The 22,540-nt window shown below is 44.0% G+C and overlaps 1 protein-coding gene across 1 annotated transcript; it reads left to right on the top strand.

The window, feature by feature from the left end:
* Positions 1-249: 249 nt before the first annotated feature.
* COG7 (component of oligomeric golgi complex 7) lies at positions 250-19,599 on the top strand (the record flags this gene model as incomplete). Its single annotated transcript, XM_079543001.1, has 17 exons — positions 250-415; positions 516-664; positions 1,541-1,657; positions 1,820-1,988; positions 2,807-2,889; positions 3,624-3,746; positions 5,803-6,001; positions 8,077-8,204; positions 8,505-8,659; positions 9,798-9,914; positions 10,435-10,500; positions 12,242-12,428; positions 13,336-13,476; positions 13,921-14,004; positions 14,954-15,068; positions 18,536-18,679; positions 19,433-19,599. The coding sequence occupies 17 exons, from the start codon at positions 250-252 to the stop codon at positions 19,597-19,599; spliced, it is 2,310 nt and encodes a 769-aa protein (XP_079399127.1).
* Between the last annotated feature and the right edge of the window lie 2,941 nt (positions 19,600-22,540).

Genomic DNA, 22,540 nt, shown 5'->3' with positions numbered 1-22,540 from the left:
CGTGCGCGCTGGAGGAGCGGGTCTGGCTTTAAGGCCGAGCGCGCTGCGCGGCTGCATAAAAACAAGCTGTTGGCGGATCCGGCATGGCCTCGTGTTTATTTATCGGCGCTCCAGAGGCGGAGCGAGCGGACGGCGCCGTGCTGGGCGCAGCGCCGTGCTGGGCGGCCCGGATCCGCCCCGGGGAGGGCCGGCGGTGCCGCGTCGCGGGGCGGGGCGGGGCGCGCTGCCTGCTGGGCCCGGTGCGGAACCATGGATATCTCTCGCTTTATGGCCGATGACTTCGAGGTGAAGAGCTGGGTGAACGCGGCCTTCAGGGCCGGACAGCAGGACGCGGCCGGACAGACGGACGCTCACGCCTCCACCCTGGTGATGAAACTGCAGGTGTTCATCCAGGAGGTCAACAACGTGGTGGAAGGTGACGGGCGGGCGGCGGGGACGTGGCTGCGGGTGTGTGGGAGGGGCGTCGGCTCCTTTCGGCTCTCAGCCCCGCGCCGCTGTGCCGTTCTGTCCCGCAGAAGCCAGCCAGCAGGCCCTGCACAGCATGCCCAGGGTGCTGCGTGAGGTGGAGGCCCTGCGGCAGGAGGCGGCCTTCCTGCGGGAGCAGATGGTGCTGGTCAAGGAGGACATCAGGAGGTTTGAGGAGGACACGGCGCAGTCGATGCAGGTGGGCTCCTGCCTTACTGAGTGACTACAGCAGCGTGTGGAGTCCAGCGTTCACAGAGCTGTTTGTTCTGACCGGTTCAGTGAGCTAAAGATGCATGAAACGGCTTTTTTTAGTATTAATGGGAGAAAAGCGTGCACCAGCAACACAGCCTGCGTGTTGTAGAATTATCTGAGTTGGAAAGGTTCTCTAAAGGCCGTCTGGATCCACTCCCTGCACTGAGCAGGGACACCCACAGCTCCATCAGTGCTCAGGACCCCGTCCAGCCTGACCGCAGCTGTGTGCAGGGATGGGGCACTGCCTCACCACTCTCATTGTAAAGCATTTCTTCCTCATATCCAATCTAAATCGTTCCTGTTTCAGTTTGAAACTATTTCCCCTCATTGCAACAGACCTTGCTGAAGAATCTGTCCTCTTATATTCCCCATTTAGATACTGAAAGACGGCTGTCAGGTCTCCCTGGAGTGTTTCTTGCTCCAGCTCCAGCTCTTCCAGCCTGTCCTTATATCCATCTTTTAGCCTGTTTTCATGTCCGTGTCGTTACAGACAGCCAAGCAATTTCATCTGCTACTGTTATCAGTTGTAACACTGATGGCCCAGAGTTCTCCCTGCTGATAACAGGGTACCCAGCATCAGGCCAAGTGGCTGCAGAAGTATAAATCAAGGATTTGAGCAAACCTTTGGTAGTTTGGCTTTGGGAAGTTACTTTATTATTGCCATCTGTTTTAGCTAACTCCTGTCTCCTTGTAACAGCTGTGATCAATTCACCCAGTTTTAAAATCCCAACTAAAAATAACTCCCATACTATAAGCAGCTATGGCAGTTATCTTTTGTATCAACAGGCAGTGTGCTTTTTTGATTATTATTATTACTTTCTAGGTCCTGGTAGAGATTGACCGAGTGAAATCTAGAATGCAGTTGGCTGCCGAGTCTCTCCAGGAAGCAGACAAATGGACTACATTAAGTGCAGATATCGAAGAGACCCTTAAAACACAGGTAGAGGCCATAAGCTTATTTTGGGCTTTGGCCCTTCAGGTTTCTAAGAAAACTGTCTTTAAAAGCAGATTGTTGAAGTGATGTTAAGATGTCATTATGAAACAGGTATTAATGCTTTGTAATGTCACATTCAATAAGCTGTTTTTCTTCTCCCGGTGACAGGATGTATCTGCAATTTCAGCCAAGCTAACAAGTATGCAGAGCAGCTTGGCTATGCTTGTGGATACGCCGGATTACTCTGAGAAGTGTGTGCATCTTGAGGCTCTGAAGAACCGCCTGGAGGCCATGGCCAGCCCACAGATTGTGGCTGCTTTTAACTCTCAGTCTGTAGGTCAGTGAGGCTTGATGTCATTTGCTGTAAATGCAGAGTTTTTATTCAAGAAGTAAAATATTTGGGTAAGGAGATGTGTGTCCTAAAGGCCCCTGGCTGTGAATTGTGTGCTTTTTGTGGTGTAGCCAGTTGCCAGCTCCTCTGAAGGTAATATGTATCACCAGAGAGCTGGTATTCTCTGACTTTCATATCTGCAAAGCACTTAAATGACTTTGTGTTCTAGTGCATCTCCTCTCTGGGTCCTTTTCAGAAAAGAAAGATCTCATTACTAGCTTCTCTAACCCTGTAAGCATTTTCTGGAGAGAGCTGTAGTCATTATTACTGTGGTACAAAACAGACTTGTAAAGAACTTGAGTTTAAAGGCTTTGTATAAGAGGCTGTGTCCTCAGTCAGTTTTCAAACTGCTATTTTAGGTAGCAGTTTGAAGAGCAGTGGAAGCAAAATGGAGGACTTACAGGTGTCTTTCAGTTTTGTAGATAGCATCTTTTTCTTTTTTTTTTTTTTTTCCTGGAAAATAATTTCCCTCTAAGAATTGTTCTGTCCATCTTATGCTGGAAGCTTTTGCTTGTTATGACATTAAATCAATTAATCGTAAGTCTGCTGCATGTTCTCATGTGAAAGGGGATTTTAGGCAGTTTTTCTCCTGTTTGAAAAGATGAGCAAACGAAAGATTAAAGTGTGTCCCTCTTCATTTGCCATTGTGCATCTTCACTTAAGATTTCTCTTGCTCTGGGGATGTGATCTTTTGTAGGTGTGATGTTTCATCATTACTTGGAGATTGTTAACTGCCCATTTATTTTTTGTTTTGTTTTAATTAGATCAGGCAAAGATGTTTGTGAAGGTCTTCGCTGAAATTGATCGAATGCCTCAGCTTCTTGCTTATTATTATAAGTGTCACAAAGTAAGTATTCGGATAGTGATGTGGGGAAACGAAAACTTGAATGCTTGCTTGGCTTAGGCTGTAGGGGGAGCTGTTACATCGCATTACCTGCTTTGTTCGAAGACGACGGAACCTCTTGGCTCTTAACAACTTTGGTCGCTCCTCATGTTTTGCAAGTAATCCTCCATTGAGGGCTTTGTGTTTCTGTTTTTAAATAAGGATAGGATATGTGCGTTCCGCTTGAGTTATCTGTGTGACTTGTAGTTGTTCTTGCTTTGCTTTTCTTGGAGGTGACAATGTCAGTAGTAACTTTATTGCTGCAACCTGCCAGCTGCTGACTTCTGTAAACTCTTTTCAGGTAAGATTAAAAGTTGGAATTCCAGACAGTTCTGTAGCCATAACCTGATCCTCAGCAGTTCTCTCATGACTGTGACTTTTGAGGATTAAGTTCAAGGCTAGGGCTTGCCAGGTATTTCAACTATTATGCGGGGGTATCGGTTACAGTCTCATTTTATGAGTCAAATACCAATGTTAATTAAAACTTTGAATCAGCTAAGAAGCCTCCAGCTTCATGCTGAAAGTTGGTTCCTTCTGTGGTGCTGAATTATGGCAAAGCGTTATGTTAAAATCTGGAGATTCAGGGTGGATGTTGTTTAGCAGAAGAGCTTTGCTTGAGAAGATCTTGGTTTGCAATAACAAAATCTAGATCTGTGAGCTGTTGGTTCTCCTCTCAGAATGGTTCTTATTACCTGCAGGTGCAGCTGGTGGCAGTGTGGCAGGATCTTTGCCAGAGTGACTTAAGCTTGAATCGGCAGCTGACTGAACTGTATGACACACTGCTTGGGACCTGGCACTCACAACTTCAGTGGGCAACACAGGTGCAGTCACTCTTTTAATGCTGGTGGGAGAGGTGGTGTGGGAAACGATAAGAATGGTCACACTCTTCATTCTCATAAAGCTCAGAGTAATTCATCAGTATTCGCTCCTTCAGTTATGCTGTGTCCTATCAGTGTAAGACAGGGCTTGCAACCTTCAGTCTTGTCTGACTCTTGAGACAAGATCTGATTTCTGGTATCCTACCAACAGCAAGGTTGCTGTGTTATTGACATTAAAGCTGCTCTATCACTTTCATCTGTATCTTAAGTTAAATCTAATTTGTTGGTGTTGTAAATGTGTTCTGCTGCATGACGGTTAAAATACCCCAACTGATTTATCCTAGAGGAAACCCTCAAGGTCATACTGGAGCGATTTGTGTCACTTGGAATAAGATACTGGGGGGGCTTCTGCTATCACCCTTTGAAGTTTTTCCTGATGAGAATAACGTGAGATCCACAAAAGTTGTTGTCTTTCTTCAGTTAAATGAAGGAACGTGTTCATATTGTCAAGCCTGTAAGAGTTTTTCATCCATGAAGGGTAGGAGATTCTTATCTTCATGTTACAAAGTTTGCTCCCAAGTGCTCAGCCTCGTCCTGCAAAGGAGCTCAGTGTTTTCTTGTGATGTATTTTTTTCTGCCAAACGATTTGATTGAATTATGGGTCAGATGTTTTCTTACACGTTAGCAGATATTTTTTAAACTGGGGATTGAAAGAGAGAAATGGTATACAGCACAAGGCTTGTGTCATTTACACTGTGTGCTTCTGCTTTCTGAAGAACTGTTGGACTTCTTTCCTGCTTCTTATGTTTTTATGGTGGCCTTGCTGCAAGTGACTGCTGGTGATCCCAGCTTTCAGAGCAACTGAGGGAATATCTGGCAAGAGTCACAGTGAAAGACTGTAATGCATGTTATATTACTAGAGTTGAAGGTGGTGCATGTAAATAAACGTTTCCAGCTGATTACAGTCTAACTAGCCTTTTCAGTGCTGACTTCTTATCTGACCACCAATTTGGCTCCTGACATAGTACTACTGCTTCCTAGCTTACCCATGTGTGCATTTTTTTCAACACACGTGCGTAAACTGAGTGCACTGTTTTCAAACGCCGTTCTCTGCCAGCTGATTATTCCAGTGACTACACTGCCTGTGTTCTGCTGAATTCAGTTTTTGACAAACCATTTTCTGCTGCATTCAAAGTACAGTTTCAATAATAAAATACCTGTAGACTTGGGTTTCAGTAGCAGCTGGCCTGCATGCTAGGTCAGTGAGATTCCTGCTGTCTTAGCAGACCTTATTTGAGTTTTTACCATTGTAAACTCTTTTCGGGTAAGATTAAAAGTTGGAATTCCAGACAGTTCTGTAGCCATAACCTACCATTGGTGGGGTTTTATTCAGTTTGTTTTGTTTGGTTGGGATTATGTCAGTTGAGGCATCTGCAGTCTGTTAGTTCACAAAATGCCATCTTCTCGATCTGTATATCACTGTCTGTCACCAATTGATAGTTCTTCTTAAGCTATGCACTTCAGTCCTATTTTGGGGATACGTTTAATGTTTCTCACGTTTCTGTGATATTTGGAAAGTTCTTTGGTAGTGTCTGGTAATGTGGTCAGTGAGGGCTAAATAGCATTCAGTTCTCCAGTGCCTGCTTCTTTCCAGCAGTCCAGTTCCCTGTTGCTTTCTTTCCTAGCTTTCTACTTCCTGGCTTCAGCATCCTCTGTCTGCTGACAGCATCTGCACACCCATTTGCTCTGCTGCTTTTGCCCCTTTGCTTCAGGAGGAAGGGAGACTGCCTCAGCCATGCTGAGATACGGCACTGTTGGTGCGAGGGCAGCTCCTGCTGGTGGGCAGCAGCCTATGTTTGGGGTGAGGAGGGAAGGTACCTCTCAGCTGACAGAACCCACTCGGTTTGGAGTAGGGCGGTGTGTCAGTGTCTTTGCAGAGACGGTGATGTGCAGGTTGTACACTGCGGGGCTCTATCTGGAAGCTGTTTGCTGCTCTCTGCTGCCTGTTGTGTTCCTCTGTGATAATGTGCTTTTGCTAATAGCTTTTCTGTTACCGCAGGTTTTCAAGAAACCCCACGAAATTGTGACTGTGTTGCTGATTCAAACTCTAGGAGCGTTGGTGCCATCCATCCCTGTCTGCCTCAGCACGGCCATGGAGAGAACGGGCCAGGAAACCAAGCTAAGCAAACTGCTGGAGCTCTATGATGCCACTGTCCACTTTGCAAAAGGGCTGGAAATGGCCATGCTGCCAAACCTGAGTAGGGTTTCTGCACTGAATTTTTGTTGCGCTGTTGTGTCAACACCTTTGTACATCTCCATTCTGAGATTTTGTTTAGTTTGATGTGGAGGGAGAGATTACATCTTCTGTAGGATTTGCCACTCACATGGCATTTGTGCCTTTGTGTGTGTGTTGTTTGTGTATGTGTGTGTACAACTTGGCTAAACATATTGACACGGTACTGAATGAGTTTACTAAAGCAGGCCTATTCTAAGTACGCTTACTGCCTTGGGTAAATAATATTTAGCAGTTTTCCTTTTACAAGCATTAGCATTTCTTCTACCTAGCAGCTGAGGAAATATCTCTGAGGAAGCTAACCATGGAACCAATTGTGGAAGACCACAAGGTTGAGGAGGTTTCTGGAATTAAGTAATACCTTAATACTAAATGAGTAAATTTCAAATAGGTTTTCTCTTCCATTGGATTTTTAAGTTGTATTTGTAGCTTTTCTGTTGATCCTGGATTATGTATTGACCTATTGATAGTATGGGACCAGGTATTATTTGTGAACTGTTTGCAGCTTATTCTTTAGCACCATCCTTGACATGTGATTTAGCTAACCAATGTTTTCCTGACCCTGTGATGTTTGTCACCTCGTTTTGGTCATGATTTGGTGAATAATTCCACAAACCACAATGCAGCAAGATGCAGTATTTACATAGGGTTTATACTTAGCTTTAACTGTAGACTATCTGTAGTCTTACATAATCTGGTAGGGACCCTTCAAAGACTAGATATGGGAAAATCCTAAAATGGAGCATTTTTATTACTGTGTTTCCTGTTTTGATTCTTCATAACATTGTCTTGAGCTATTTAAACCCATATTCTTACTTGATCGTGTAAATTATGATTACTGGGTAGTTTCAGGGAGTATGACTGTCGTTGTGTCTGTTTTTGTTGCCTTCGTGATTGTGTACTCATCAGTCATTTTATATCCTTGGCTTGGCTTAATTTGTGGGTCATAATAGAAGAAATTAAAAAGAAACTGGAAAAATGATGTCACATCCTAGAATATGATAGAATAGGAAGACAGTTGCTGAACTGTTACCTGAGTGGGTATATTTGTTTTTTTTTTTTTTTTTAAAAAAAAAGAGGTTTTGTTCTTTATTACCATTTCTTATGCTGTCTGATGAGATGTTTGGGAACAAGAAATATCTTAAGAATGGAAAGGCTAAGTGACTCAGCAGGACAGGGTCAAACCAGTTCCTACTTGGTGAGGGGAGGGTTCAGTTATGATTCATAGGATAATTCAAGTTGGAAGGGACCTCAGGAGATGATGTAACCTGACCTCCTGTCAGATCAAGGTCCGCTAGGAGCTCAGGCCATGTTTCGTGTTTTATTCTCTAGTCTGATCTTGAAAGTATCCAGGCATGGAGTCTGCATGCGCTTTGGATAACCCCTTGCTGGCTGTAAGATGGAAAGCTTTTGCTTATAACCAGAATTCAAACTAGTTCTGGTTTGGTGCTAATTTGAGTTTGGCAAAACTTCGTGGCAACAAACTGGTGTTCGGTTCTGATTCAAGAAGTAATCGTTCAGACCTGGCTTTTGTTTGGATTTGGTGCAGCTCCCTGCTCAGCAGAATGTCACTGGGAGCCTGAGCTCAAGGTTCCTCGGTTGATGAACATAGTGAAGTAGTAGACCTAGGCAAACTGAATTACTACCAGTTACTTCAAACACAAACTACACTTTCTGATAAACTAGGATTGTACCCTTTGAGTTGTGACTGTAATTTGTTTTGCCCCTCAGACAATTTCAATACTTCACTGTAAATTGAAATATTTAATAGATTTTTGTCACCCAAGCTGTTTTAGAGCAGTTATTGACTTTCTTGAGGTGCTTGTTGAGGCAGAACATCTTGGTTTTAAGAAGCAGGCAGTGATGATAATTTTGCTTTTAAAAAAAAAAAAAGAATGACCTTTGTAATTGAGATATAGAGTTGTTGGGCAACTTTGCAAGCTTACGTAGGCAGAGTGATCTGTTGAAGAACTCATGCGTGTTGCTTGAAATAAAATTCTTGTTCATTTACTTGTAGACTAAACATCTGATTCTTTGTAGAGGAGCAGAACTTGGTAAAAGTGATGGAACTGGTAGAAGCGGTGTATCATCCATACAAGCCCTTTCAACTCAAGTATGGAGACCTAGAAGAAGAAAATCTTCTCATTCAGATCAGTGCAGTGCCCTTGGTAATGCAGTGTTCTTTGCTCATCTATGTGAGGGGAGGCTTGAAACTTCTAGTAAATAGGAGGTTCTTTGGTAAAGCCACTGCTCTCTTTTCTCCTCTAACTTTTTTGGCAATATTTCCTGTTTGCTGCGTATTTCGTTACTGTTAAGTAAATTGTGCTGAGATAGCTCCTTTCTTCTCCTCTTTTACCCCTTCACAGACACCATGTGAATCTGCTAAATATGCTGGAGAAAAACTTTATCAGATATTGCTGCCAATCCAGAGGTGGCTTCAGCTTTTCAACCTTTTTGTTTTTATTTAGGAACACTGGGAAGTAATCGACTGTGTCCAGGAACTGAATCATTCAGTCAGCAAACTCTTCATTCTGGCTTCTGGAGCCATTGACAACTGCCTTAAACTCACTGATGGACTGGGAGTGTGTGGGCTCCTCAAGGCCCTGAAAGCTCTGTTTGCAAAGTAAAGTGCTTCTAATTACACTGCTGCACGTATCCTGAGGGGTAGCAAGCGTTCGGCGTGCGGCCAGTGACTGTAGTTGATGAAAGGTGGCTGGGTGCTGTAGGAATCTGTAATTTTAATTTGTGTCATTTGATATCCCATTCTATCGCTTCATTCAGGCAGTGACTATTTTTTAGCGGAAAATTTGAGGATCTTGTGACTGAAGGGAAAATGTCCCTTCATGTCCCTCAGCTGTTTTCTGTTCTAGTTGGGCTGAATTTTGCTTTTTAGTAAATGCTTTTGAGAGGGGAAATGTTTCCAAGGACAGAATGTAAGAAAAAGTAAGTTGATGAAAGTAGAGCTCTGTGGGGAAGTATGCATTCATGGAGACATACAACTTTGTATTCACAGACTGCCTGTACATGCATGACACCCCTGTGAGTGATATTCACCCTAAATTCTTATAACATAATTGACAGCCTATTTAAATGGTATTCCAGTGCTGATAACTTCCTTGTTCTTTCCTGATATTGAAAGAGTTGCTCACATGCTGTTACCTTGCTGTTCTAGGGGGAAGAGGGAAGCGAAAAGCACACTTCTCTGACCTCATCTCCTTTATAGGCAATTACATAGTACTGTAGTGTGCCATCAGCTTATGGGCATCATTTAGAAAAAGAAAATAAGTCTGAGGGGGAGAAACAAAATGTTCTTTTAAATTTGTTCTCATCTTGGGGAGTAGCTGAGAAAACAAATTCATGAGATTGTTGTCACTATGTTCCTGGAACAAGGGCCAAGTGATGCAGTCTTATAAACTGTCTGTTCTCTCCTAGGAGAGGTGATTAGTGCAGTGATAACAAAAATGTCTTGCTCATGCATCATTACAAGTGTGAGGAGTTCCTAATAACCCATACGCAGCAAATTGAAGTAGCAGGCACGCAATCTGAGTTTCTCCCTGACTTCTAACGTAGGCTTCGGTGGACAGTGGCCATTCAGGTTTTCACGTGTACATGCTTGGGCTGAAACAACAGTGTTTCTTCTCAACTCTTGTAATATTTCTGGTTCTTACTTCACTCTTGTAGAGGTCTCAGTGAGCAGATCACAGGATCTGCAGTAAGTTGCTCTCTGGACTATTGTCTCACACCACTTCTTGTCTTTTCAGGTACACATCTGACTTTACAAATACATTGCAGTCGATACGAAAGAAATGTAAGCTGGATGATATTCCATCAGACTCCCTTTTCCAGGAGGACTGGACTGCATTCCAAAACTCTGTTCGGTAAAAGGGCTTTTTTTTTTTTTTTTTTTTTTTGCCTGTCCCAGAACTGATTTTCTATCAGAGTTAGAAAGGAATTACGTGGGGTCAGTTTACGCAAGTTCTTAGTGCAGAATGCAGGGCTGTGCCTACTTAACTGCACTACTATTAGTGGCTGGGTTTCAGGTTGCTGCTGGCACAGTAAGGGCTGTGAGACCCCCCCCCCCCAATGTGGGGCAAGACTGCCTGTCATAGCACTTGAAATACCGGCAGCTCTTAGAAATGTTCCCAGTGACGCTGAGCTGGTATTAGCCATGATGACAGTAAATAATGTGTGGATGAGGCTGTCTGGCAAAAGTTTGACAGCAGGATGTTAAGCAATGGGTGCAGAGTTGGTAGCCGTGTTAAAAGTTGTCCTCTGAGAACTTTGGTTTGGTTCTTCCATTTTTAAAAATGCATTTACCCCTTTGGTAGTGGGTTCTGCAGGGGTCTGGTATTATCTGCCTAAAATGACAAAATATGTTTTTGTCGTGTTCTTTCCCAGAATAATTACTACTTGTGGTGAGCTCCTTCGTCAGTGTGGAGACTTTGAGCAGCAACTGGCCAACAGGTGGGCGTTGCTGAATTGAATACGTAAAGTGTCACCATAGATAACAAGACAAAATAAATCCCAATGTGCTTTCCCTTTCTAGACTGTAGAGGGGGGGGAAAAAAAGCCACAATGATTGTTTTCTCCCCATCTTTTGAAGCATCGGAGATGGATCAGAAAGTGTTTCACTCAGTTCTGTGCTCTGAGACAGTCATAAGAATCAAATTCCGTGGACGGATGGATGATGTGTCTTGTTCACCTGGCTGGGCATCAAATGCACTAGGTTTTGCTGAGGAAGGAATTTTCCACTGGATCACTTTGTCAGTATTCTTGTGCTGCCCCCATGCCCCCAGTGACATGGGGTGTGAATCATTTGCACTTGTGTGTGCCTTGACCAATCAGTTCCTTGTAACACGAGGAGCCTAAAGCACAGGTAGCACGTTTGTCTTCTGTTGCTTGTAAGCAGTGCGCGGTTCGGCCTCTTGTATGTTCACATGCTTTATTCTGACTAAAGTGGCTGTATGTGATGTAGTACACAGCAGCCTGCAGCACCCAGGAGTTTATTCCATGTTTTCTGGACTTGGAGAGCCCTCTCCTCCCTTTTTCATCCCACTATTTGTGCAGTCTTTGAGTTGCACAGTAGAGTGAGAGCTGGCTGTGATTGGTGCCTGCCACTAGTGAAGGCTCTCTCCCTTATGGGATGTAAAGACAGCATTGATGCTTGAAGGCACTTAGCTGTTCTTGAACAATGAAAAACTTGCATATTTTTTAATTCCTCCTGTCTTGACTGGAAGATTTAACCTTGTACTGAAAAACATGTATATAAATACATATTTGGTACATGTTTATGTGAATATATATTCATAGCACATATACATACATATCTATATGAATATAACTGCCACAAGTAAGCCAATATGCAGTCACCAGTACCCTAGGTACAGTTTTACAGCTGTGTTAAGCTGATCCACAAGGTGATATGACCAGAAAGTAACCAGATATAACCAGAAAGTAAAATTGGTCAGTTTGGTAATATGACCAGAAAGTAACCTTGTTTGAAGAGGAATGCTTTTCATTTAGATTGGCAGACAGCAGTCTGAGTCTGTCTAGTCAAATGCTGTGCAGTGCAAAGGACAAAAGAATTTGGACAGAAGTACCATGATTTCTGCTCTTAAGCTGTTCATAACTGCACGCCCTGAGTTACCTAGTGATCAAACCAGAGAAAAGATTTATACCCTGGATCTACTGCTTCTGAGACCCAAAGGCAATGGGGCTTAATTTACTGTGTAAAAGGGAGTGTCCTATTATTGCTATACACCTTCCTTCTGGAAGCTGTGAAAACCTGGTTTCAAAACATTCCTACCAATACTCTGAAATCTCTACGTTATCTTTTTGCAGTGATTTTGCTACTTTTTTTTCTCCTATTTTAACATTCAGTGTAATTGTTTCTTTTCCTCTGTCTCTGGAGGGCTCACTGGGCAGTAGGCTGCTCAGTAGGAAGCTGTGAGCCATCTGTGCTGCAGTCTTCCAGCTGTGGGAGGGAAGGCATGCAACTGAATCACCTGTCATCTCCCAAGAGAAGGTAGAGCTATAATCACAGACTGTCAAAAGGGTGACTGAGTCAGAGGCCCCAGTAGTTCTGATTGCTACTTTTTCTCTTATTTATGTTGAGATGCTGCCAGGGGTTTTCCTTGGAGCAACAGGAAGACAGCAGTGCAAATTTTGCAGAATGTTGCTGGTGACTGTTTGCACTTGTTTTTAGGATTTTGTCGACTGCTGGGAAGTATCTCTCGGACTCCTACAGCCCCTGCAGCTTTTCTGGCTTTCAGGATACCAGTGCTACAGAAAAGAAGAGCGGTGTGAAGAATCCCTGGCAGGAATACAATTACCTTTTAAAGGAGAATCCATCTGAGTATGGCAGCCTTATGGAAACACTGTACACCCTGAAGGTAGCCTACCTGGAGAGAGCCTGCCTTTATGGCAAGCTGCTGTTGGGTGCACAGTTGGAAGATGAGGCCTGGATTCCCTCATCAGAGTGATTAGGTTTAATCTTTTGATGGGCTATGTTTTAATAACAATCTGCTGAGAAATGACATGTTCAAACCTAGGAAGTCTGGGCTCACTTCATCTCTTTCCCATATCCCGTCTGTTTTGTGAACAAACTCCTATCTGTTCAGGTGGGGGAGATTCTGTCACAGAAAGCATTGGGATGACAGTACTGATGATGGAGATCTCAAATTTTGCACTTCACATCTTCTCAAGACTTTCTTTGCCACTTACACTCCATTACCACATCTATTCTGAAATATAATTCTGCAAGACCATTCATGCTTGCATTTGTGAACAGGGCAGAATGACTGTAGTTGTCTTCTTGTAGAGCTGAGTTATGTTTGCTGTCATCATGGACTTGCAACACTGAGGTCAATTTTATGATTTGTCTCTTATTTTCTCAGAATGTTTTGATTTCTTTTGTGCTTAATTTACCTGCAATTTGTACAGCTGTGCCATAAGTACGTTGACTTTAAACTTTTACTAAACAGTTCCACGCGTGCTGTTCATGTAAAATAGTTAATTAGAAGAATCGTTTCTCACTATCTGGCCTGTGCTCGCACCTGGTATGGCTGGAAAGTGATGCTGAATTTTTTCTTAGAAATTTCACGAAGCAATGCTCAGTTTGTATGGAAAATAAGCAGTTGGAATAGGGCATCCTGAAAGAAACCGGTTCTAGCATGGCAGAGGAACGCTCTTTTCATTAGGATGGCCAAATGAAGACCCCTTTGAGAACATTAACACAGCCTTTCTGCAATCAGCTTAGTGTCATCTGCGTGTAAAACTGTATCTGTGTGTTTGTGTTAGGAGAAGGGGACGAGTAACCACAACTTGCTGTCTTCATCTCGGTCTGCGCTCAGCCGCCTCAACCAGCTGGCACACCACTTGGCTTTTGATTCCGTGTTTCTTCGCATCAAGCAACAGCTCTTACTTGTTTCAAAGATGGAGGTGAGTAATGGGGACACTGATCTGATCTGCTCCATGGTGGGGTTTACCCATGGGATACCTTAGGGTGGAGCACAGCTCGATATTGCTTACGTTTCTCATTTTCAGGAAGTTTCCCTGTGGTATCACCTTTCTCCCCTTGAGCAGTGCTCAGTGGGAAACAGCATTTGGAGCAGGCAGCTGTGTCTGGGTTTGTTTTTTTTTTTTTGAGATGCTGTTTTTCTAACCCATGTGAGCGTGTATTTCCCATGGGGTTCTGTGTGGAAAGGGTGTGTATGTTTTGGGGCTGTGGGAGGACAAGAGAAGCAGCTTGTTCACCATCTGTCTTCTGATTTCTAGAAGTTCATGGGTGGTCTTTGTGTCGCTGAGTGGTCCCTTCCCAGAATGCTTACAGACTTTGTGTTTCAGAGAGCCATAGATTTGTTCTGCTGTTTGTTTGCCTTGCAGAGTTGGACCTCTGGTGGCGTTGGTGAGACCCTGACAGAGGACCTGCCAAACTTCAGCCTCACTCCTCTGGAATACATCAGCAATGTAAGAGCACGAGAGGATAGTTACTGGGAGCCCAACTCTGAGGGGGGGAGATCTCTTCTGTGTTTCACCGTTTCTTAGCAAAATCTTAGTATTTGTTTAAATTGTAATATGATGGTGATAGATCCTCTCAGTGGCCAGGTTCTCGTTAATTGTGCCATTCTTTGTAGCTTTTATGAAATCTCTGTCAAATCCTGGAATAGCAAAATAACTTTGGGAGCACAAGGAGAGCTTCTTAATTGAGCAGTGTTGCTTTCAGTGTTAACTCTTGTAATGGGATGGGAAAGTCAGCAGCTGTTTGTAGTGGTGAATACTGAGCATAGCTTAATAATGCAGCTCGTGTAGCAGAGAAGTTCCTGCAATGTGTTCTGGAGTGATTTAATCATACTGCGAAGCCAAAAAAGGCTTGAGCTCTTACCTTTCTAATCCCTGTATGATTTGTTGTTTTTTGTTTCTGATGGAATAACAATGAAACCTTTCTGACGCTGGGGTGTCCTGAGCTGAAAAGTAGAGTGAGCTCATCACTGCTGAGGCACTCCTCAGATACGTGCTGCTGAACAGCATGGAAATTCCACTCGTGTTCTCCTGGTTGGTGTTCTAAATTACTGTCAACTGTGCAGTTCAGATGTTACAATTAGCTGCCACCTTATGTTTTTAAAGCTTTATTTATTTAATAGAAATGGGTATTCAGCCAAGCTGTGAGATAACTTTATTGTGAGTAGTTCTGATTCTAGCTATTTGAGGACTTCAGTGAGGTTTGGAAAGGTCCTGGGAAGTTATCAGGTAAAGTTTCAAGACTAGGTTGCTACTGAATTTCCAGGTGTCTTTCTAAATAACACCATTCAGCAGCAAATTGCTTTCAGTTGTGGTTTGCTGCAGTTGGCTTTTTTCTCAGGCAAAGCACTTGCTTCACATTTGTTTGGTGACTCAGCTCTTTGTGCTTTTATTCTAGATTGGGCAATATATTATGTCGCTTCCTCTCCACCTTGAACCATTTGTCACTCAGGAAGATTCTGCTTTGGAACTGGCATTACATGCTGGAAAACTGCCTTATCCCCCAGAACAAGGTGAGGTGAAACCAAAGATGATGTGTCTGGTGGAAAGTTTTCACGTTTTTGACCTCGTGTGGGTATGATCTGGTACGGTAACTCTGAGTTACCTCAAACTCTCTGTTTGAGATCCATTTTCTACCATCTGCTTGTGCTGTTTCTTCCAAGAGTCTCTAAATGATAACTAAAACTTCTCTGTAGTTTTGTTCAAACTGGATGCTTTAGTTCAGCTTATTTAAGGATGCAGGGTATGAATTACTACGGTATCATAGCTGGAGCAGTATCTGATATCCTAGGTGCTGTCTCACATGTAGTGAGTACCTGATATGCTGTCTCTTGTCCTTTGAGGGTGATGTGCTGTCGTTACCATTGTTTTTGTGGTGCTCGCTCACAACACAGATCTGTGGTGGCTTCGGTTGGAGCTTGGGCTGCTATCGTCTCTGGCTTTGCACCTTTTGCTTTGGTAGTGTGATAAATGAGTTCTGGGAGTGGATGAGGCCAAAAATAAGGTATTTTGCAGTGAATTTTGCAGAACTGGTTTTCAGGCAGGAGAATGCCTTGAACCAGAAGTCATAGTGTGAGGAGGAGAAGCTGCAGGGAGTGAGGCTGCTTTGATCTTGCTCTAGCAAACTTTTGCTGCTCCGTAACTATGGCTCAATTGTAGCCCTGGGCCTTTGCTGCGGCTTAGTTCTTCAGTGATGTTCTGATGCCCAATACATTTCTATTTTTCTGCTCCTTTTGCTGTGATCAGACTTTGCAGTGCTTGTGCATGTGGTAGGTTGAAGCAGACCTGCATGGTCCTGTTAAAAGCAAATGAACTTTTTGAGAAAACATTCTTAATTGCTGAAGATAATCCTGGTCTTATGGCTGTTTTGGCAAGAAGGAATTGCTAAGGGCTTTGCCCTTGATATTTCAGGTCAGTACATTTTACTCTAGTATCTCCTATTAAGCTCAAAAGCAGTTTGCTGTGTTTCATTTAGACCTCAGGGGACCAGTTTTTGCCCTGCAAGTGGAAGCATTTGGGTGCCAAAGCTCTTACGCTCAGACAGAAGACATCTGGGTCTGTGTGCAGCATTCAAGCAAAACAAGGCATTTTAAATCCGCTTGGGAATAAAGTAAATGGAGCTCCTTGAGCCTCTCATTAAGACTTGCTTTACAGTTCCTGGTTGTTTTTGTTGCCTGTTCTCTGTTTATGGTATTTTCATGTGTTTCCTGGAATAGGGATGTCAGCACGTGATACCATCTTCTAACTTTGCCTTTGTCATTATTGCATAGAAGGGTGAGATAACTTTGCCAAATTTGGTTTGATAGCCAGAGCTTTATTTGTTGCTAGGTTGTATTCTTCTTGTCACAGCCCAGTGCTAAGAATCTGTGTTAAAGTGAAAACCCTGTGACAGAAAAGGCTTCCCAGTGTCACTGCTTTTTGGAGGAAGAATCTGAATTATTGATGTCCAACATTGTTTGCTTTGTATTTGACAATATTAAAATGTGCTTGGTTTGTGTTTAGCTGTATTTGTGTACTGGGAGGTGGCAGGGAGGAAATTCTTGTGAACTAATTGTCTTGTTTGAACAGGTTCTCAACTTAGCTTTTATGGCTTCTGCTCCTTATCATGTCTACTGCCGTACAATTCACAGAGTTGCTTGGCTGCCTAACAGCCCGATGAAGGAGGACCCTTGCTCCAGCTTTGCAGTCCTGCCCTCTTCTTTGTGCTGATTCCATGGCATGGCCACTCTTTAACTCCACAGGAAAGTGGCTGGTTTTTTTTTTTTTTTTTTTTTTTTTTTTTTCCCTTCTGGGCTTGTTTCTCTCAAGATACATCAATAAAGGGATTTAAATCAGCTTCCTAAGAGTCCTATGACGCACCAGAGCCATGCAGGAGTGCAGAGCAAGGAACAAGTGAAGAGATGGAATCTTGTAACCGTGTTTAGAAGCAGTGAATTGTTAGTTTGGCTGGCCCTCTTGTGTGATGCCCCTGCATCAGTGGTCATGTGGTGTGTTCTTGACCCCAGACAGTATCCAAACTGGGGTTCTCAAGGCAGCTGCTGTGGGATCTGACCCAGCATGAAGTAGCTGAGCTGTCAGACCCTGATGAAATGAGAATGTCCCATAAGCTTAACCTTACATTTATCAGTTGTGTTAAACAAACAAACAGAATGTGGCTGCCTCTGCAGTCTTCCATGACCTTGCTCATAACCAAAGACCCTTCATTTCTTGTTAAAGAGGGGGACTCACTGAGCTCTTTTCCACAGGAAAAGGTTATTTGTTCTTAAGCAGGATAGTAATGCTGTTTGCTAGTAAACAGGCCTTCCCCCTACCTCTTTCCTGTATAAACCCAGGGAAAAACCTCCAATTATACCTTCTGTGATGCACTAAGCTACGCCTACCTGTTATAAAGGTTAGGAGCCCATGGTCAGAAACTTCTCTGCAGTCTGTCTTGTTTCAGGACAGGTTTTGCATCTTTGAGAATTGATTTTCTTAATGTCCACCCCTGTGTTCTGTCCTTGCAGTCAGGATCTTGCTCAGTGAGGATACAATTCTGAAATGCTGACCACTTCAGTTAAATGTCTTTTTCAGCTCCAGCTGCAAAGTCGTTAAAGCTTCACTGCTGTCTGTGCTACCTGAGTTTTAGTGGTCAGATACCAGCTGGAATGATAAAAACCACGCACTGAGGGAAGTGCAGTGACTGCTGAGACAGCACTGGTGCAGTTGTTTTCTTGAGACTTTTTCCCTGGAGCACACTTCAGAAGCCATACGGAGTTCTTTCTGTATGTTTTTCATTCATTTCTTGCAGCGAGCTGAGTTTTGGCTCACACTGATTGTTCAGATGGCAGTGCATACCTGTTATTCTTATCCTGCTGCATTTAGCAACAGTGCTACTTGTCAGCAGGTTGGCAGCCCAGGATCATTGGCTGCAGTTTGTCTCCTGACAGTCAGTGTTTGCTCTGACAGTCAAGGTTGTGTAGGGCTTCGTGTTTCTCACCTTATTTTGTAGCCTTCTGAGAATACACAATTTAGGTTTTAACACTTTATCAGCGTGAAGCATTTACATGTTTAATGGTTTCTTAGTTTTTCAAGACACTGATGAACCCAGAGTGCCTTTAAGACACTGAAAAAAGCTGTGAGTCTTTGTCATTGTTGTAGGTTTTTAAACTGGGCCTTGAAGGTGGCCCTTTAGAATGTGCTGAGGAGTGGCTCTGATCTCAGCCTGCTCACCAGTCAGCCCTTCAGAAATTGTCTGGAGGAGTGAAAGAGGAAAGCAGAGTGTTTTGGGTCCTGAGCTAACTTTCCATGTTACTTTGCATTCGTGGAAGATTTGTAGCTGCTCTGCTTCGAAAACAGCTGATGAACTGAATCTTAGTGAATCCCTTAACTTCTTAGTGGAGAAAAAGTCAACCACTTGCAGATTGATTGCTTACAAAATCAGAAAGTGAAAGTGAGTGAGACTGCTGATCTCTGATTGTGCTAATGTGAATTTTCTGTCCAGGAGATGAACTACCTGAGCTGGACAACATGGCTGACTACTGGTTGGGCTCCATCGCCAGAGCTACGATGCAGACTTACTGCGAGGTCATCCTGCAGATACCAGAGCTCACGGTGCATTCCACAAAGCAGCTTTCCACAGACGTTGGTAAGGCTGGTGCACGTGTTGTCCTGAAAAGTGTTGCTGTGGCACACGGGTTCTTTCATTGCTTTAGGGACTGCAGTGTGGGTGTCTCCTTTAGTTGTGAGCGTGTTTATCTGGCACGTTGCATGGAGGAGCGAGTGGTTCACAGCTTTTGCTGTGTTTGGTTGCATCTGTCTTTGATTAACTTACAGCCTTTCTGCACTGAAGGTGTTTGATGACTGAAGTTGCTTTCAGCATGGAGAAATTTTCGAGAACAAAGTGAGAGACAGTTGGCATGTATCTGTTTCTGTCTTCTCCCACGCCAGCAGAGTGACTGAGGGAGGACTGATAGGAAGGTGTTGGGAAAATGGTTTTGTAGTCATTTGAGGTGCTTTTTTTCTTATCCTAAGTTCTTGAGAGTGTCACCACAAGATCACTGCAGTGATTGGTAACAAGTTATTTCCAAAGTTTTTTGCCTTTGAAAATGCAATTGTGATCTGTGACCATGGTGACTGACCACCCTGGGAATGTCATGGTGCGGATCGTGACACATGCAGAATATGTCTCAGCCCTCTGAAGAGAACAGTTATCTAATAGTGTACAGGAAGCCAAAAATGCTCATCAGTACAGTTGGATTCCAAATACGCTGCAGTTTTTCTGTGATTTTGATCTAGCAGTGACAGAATTCTGGCTGTCATGAAGAACAACTATTATTTGAGTGCTGCTTGCACAGAGCCTGATGCCCATTCAAATACATGTTTATCTTTCGTCTTGCAGATTATCTAATAAATGTGATGGATGCCCTTGGCCTTCAGCCATCAAGAACACTGCAAAATATTGTAACTCTGTTGAAGGCAAAGCCAGAAGACTACAGGCAAGCTGCAAAAAGTGTGCCTCGCAGAATGGCCAGCAGCATTGCTGCAATGAGGGGCCTGGAGTGTTAGCTGTAATGCCCACACTGCTCAAGGGCTGAACTGGATTGGGTTTTCTTTTTAATTCCATATCAATTTTGTGAAGACTGTGAAAATGTCTCTGGAAATGAGAAGAATTTATTTCTGAAGGACGTGTAATAAAAGCCTTTGTCTAGGAAAAGCTGGTTCCGTTTTTGCATCTTTACAAGTGTGGAAAGGTATCCTGCCACCAAATTTGCCAAAAACTGTCTGGATAATATTGAGCAGTGCTGACTTCTAAGCAGAAATGTTCTGCTGCTCACTGGGAGGTCCGCGCTTCGTGGCGGTGAGATGACTGGCTCTGTCAGAACAGTTTAATCAATTCTGAATCTGAAATTATGGGGTAGGTGCAACAGAGATCAACCGATTGGAAGCCCTCTTACCTGGGGGCGGTGGTCATTGCTCAAGTCTGTCATTATTCACAATGTGAAGAAGGCAGTCTCATCAGTTAGCAGAACAGGCATGATCAAGCTCAATTCTGAGAATAAAACCAGTTTTGTAAGTTGTGTTGTTTGTTTTTTTTTGAGATTGATGTGTTCTACTGAAGGCTGTGATGAGTGTAAGAAATCTAATGTGAGTTTTGTTTTCTTGTAAAATTCATTAAAACCAGGTCTGCCAGCTCTGTCCCTCTTTCCCTGCAGTCCTGTGTGTGTTCTGTCACTCAGACATTTGTTTAATAGCACATATGTGATGTGCACATACAGGCTTATACTTTACCAGGTGTATTCTTAAAGTGAAAGTGGGTTCCTTTGCTGTTCTCACCTGGACTAGGGTGATGTTTTACTGACAAAAAAAAAAAGTAAGGAAGTGAAGAAAGCAGGTGTGCTTTATAAACAGTTTTTGGACTTTGCTCTGAAACACTTTTGGTCCCAAAATTTGTGGGAAATCGAAGTATGTTTTCTGTTACGCTCTTTTCTTGTTGATGTTTTCAGTTTAACTATTATTCTCTTTGTTTGAAAGCATGGAAAGTCTATTCAGAAATCTTCCAGTAAGAGGGAAATCTGGTGCTGTGCTGAACCAGAGCTTCTCAGGTGTCTGGCTGTGCTGTGTCCATGTGCACAGTGAGCTGAGCCTTCCTGCGACTGCACCGCTGCTGCAGCGAGAGCAAACCCTTCACACATGTACACTTATCTCCCTGATGCAATCAGTCCATTTGGGGGAGAGAGCTAAGCTAGTAAAGAGCCTAAGTCAAGTGCCTGAGACACTTTCCACTTTTATTAGTTGTCAGACGCCCTCAATAAACCAGCAGTAACTGGAATAGTAAACTGTCCATGTCCTGCCAGAGTACACATTGTTCCAATTCAGTGTCGGGGTGAGAGGGGCGAATCTCATTGTTTGTGCCTCTCCCATCTTTTTCCTGCCTCGCAACTGGAAACTGAGGGTTTCTGTGGCTGTCTCACCTGCTGTTACTGCAGTGCAGAGGGCAAATGGCCCTGGGCAGACACCCAGCTGGGGCCAAAGGTGCCTGGAGCTGAAGGTGCTGGGGCTGGGACCGGCGCTGCCTTGTGCTCTCACTGCAGCAGCAGCAGCTCAGGCTGGAGCCATGTAAGTTCCCAGTGTGTCCAAAAGCATCTCAGCCTGAAACTTTAAACATCGAGTCTTAGAAAATTTAAGGCTGTGAATATTCCAGTGCGGTGTTATCTTGCAGCTGTACCTGCAGCAGCCCTAGACCAGGAATGCACTTGCAATTAAGGGATTGGCTTTTTCAAGGAACTTTGAACGCCGAATTTCCTTGCAGAGAAGATACATCAGTGATAGTGCAGCTTAAGCAAAGGAGCCATTGTCTCCAGTAGGCGAACAGTAGGAAGCAACAGCGCTCATAATTGCAGATATAAACAGCATTTCTTATTGTCCTATTTGTTCTTCATATGCCTGCACCCTTCAGGTCCTCACATTCTATGCCTGTAACACTGCTGTGGGTAACCTGAAGGCGTTTTCCTGTGAGGAGGGTGAGGTGCAGCGCCTGCTTGCTGATCACACAAAGCCTGGACTGGAGACCCATCGCTTCTTTGGTCCTTTAGAAGCCAAGGGAACTTGAGTCGTGAATACAATTTACTGTTTGAACACTCAGGGACTTCGTGCTCCAGGCAATTAGTCAAGGTAAATCTGTCCCTCTGTATCTTTCTTTGTTTGTTGATATGCGCAGAAAAGGAAATGTAAGCATAAAGGCTGTGGGCAGCAGTAACTGGTTCCAGCCCATGTGGCAACCTGGAACAGGCTCCTGCTTTAAGAACAGTTTGTGATGAGAGGCTGCTGGGATTTCAAGACCTTTGCTTTTCTGACCCATGCTTCCACCTGTGTGCGTGCAGACTGGGACCCTCCGCCTGTCAGAAACATAGGAAACAGGCAGTGCAAATGGCTCTGCGAGAAGCAGTTGTGTCCAGGCCAGTATTTCACCCCACTTGTTTCTGTACACAGTTGTCACAGTTTGGTGTTCAGCGTGCACGAGATGAGGTGCTTTGTGCTATGGACGTGTCCAGACGTGGGAGCACCATGGGATGTGGTTGGTGGCAGCCGGGCTCACTGCCTCTCTGTGGGCAGCACTGAGACCTGTGGGCAGGGAGGTGCTGGGACCCATGGCCGCCGTGCTGGGAACCATGCCCAGGACATCATGTTCTTGGGCCTATGATTTAACCACACGATCATGTTTCCTCTTGAAGTTATGCACAGGTACTTCAATAATGCAGATCATTGGGGGGTGGTGGTGGTGGTGGGCATGGAGGCCCCAGGGAATGTGTGGTGTGAACCCAACCAAGCATGGGAACCAATGTTCCTGGATCAGCCCCTCGCCCACGAGCTGCTGCTCAGCACCTGCTGCCAACAGGAACCACTCCAATGGAGACTTTTTAATGAATTTGTTTGTTTATTGCTGAGAATGGCACTGTGAATGGCTTGGCACTTCCTTCCCGCACCTGAAGCTTTATCGCATCTGGAG

Source organism: Tetrao urogallus (genome assembly GCF_951394365.1).
Source record: "Tetrao urogallus genome assembly, chromosome: 15".
Classification (NCBI taxonomy): Eukaryota; Metazoa; Chordata; class Aves; order Galliformes; family Phasianidae; genus Tetrao; species Tetrao urogallus.
The sequence above is the reverse complement of the archived record's forward strand: the minus strand, read 5'-3'. Positions and strand labels throughout refer to the sequence as shown.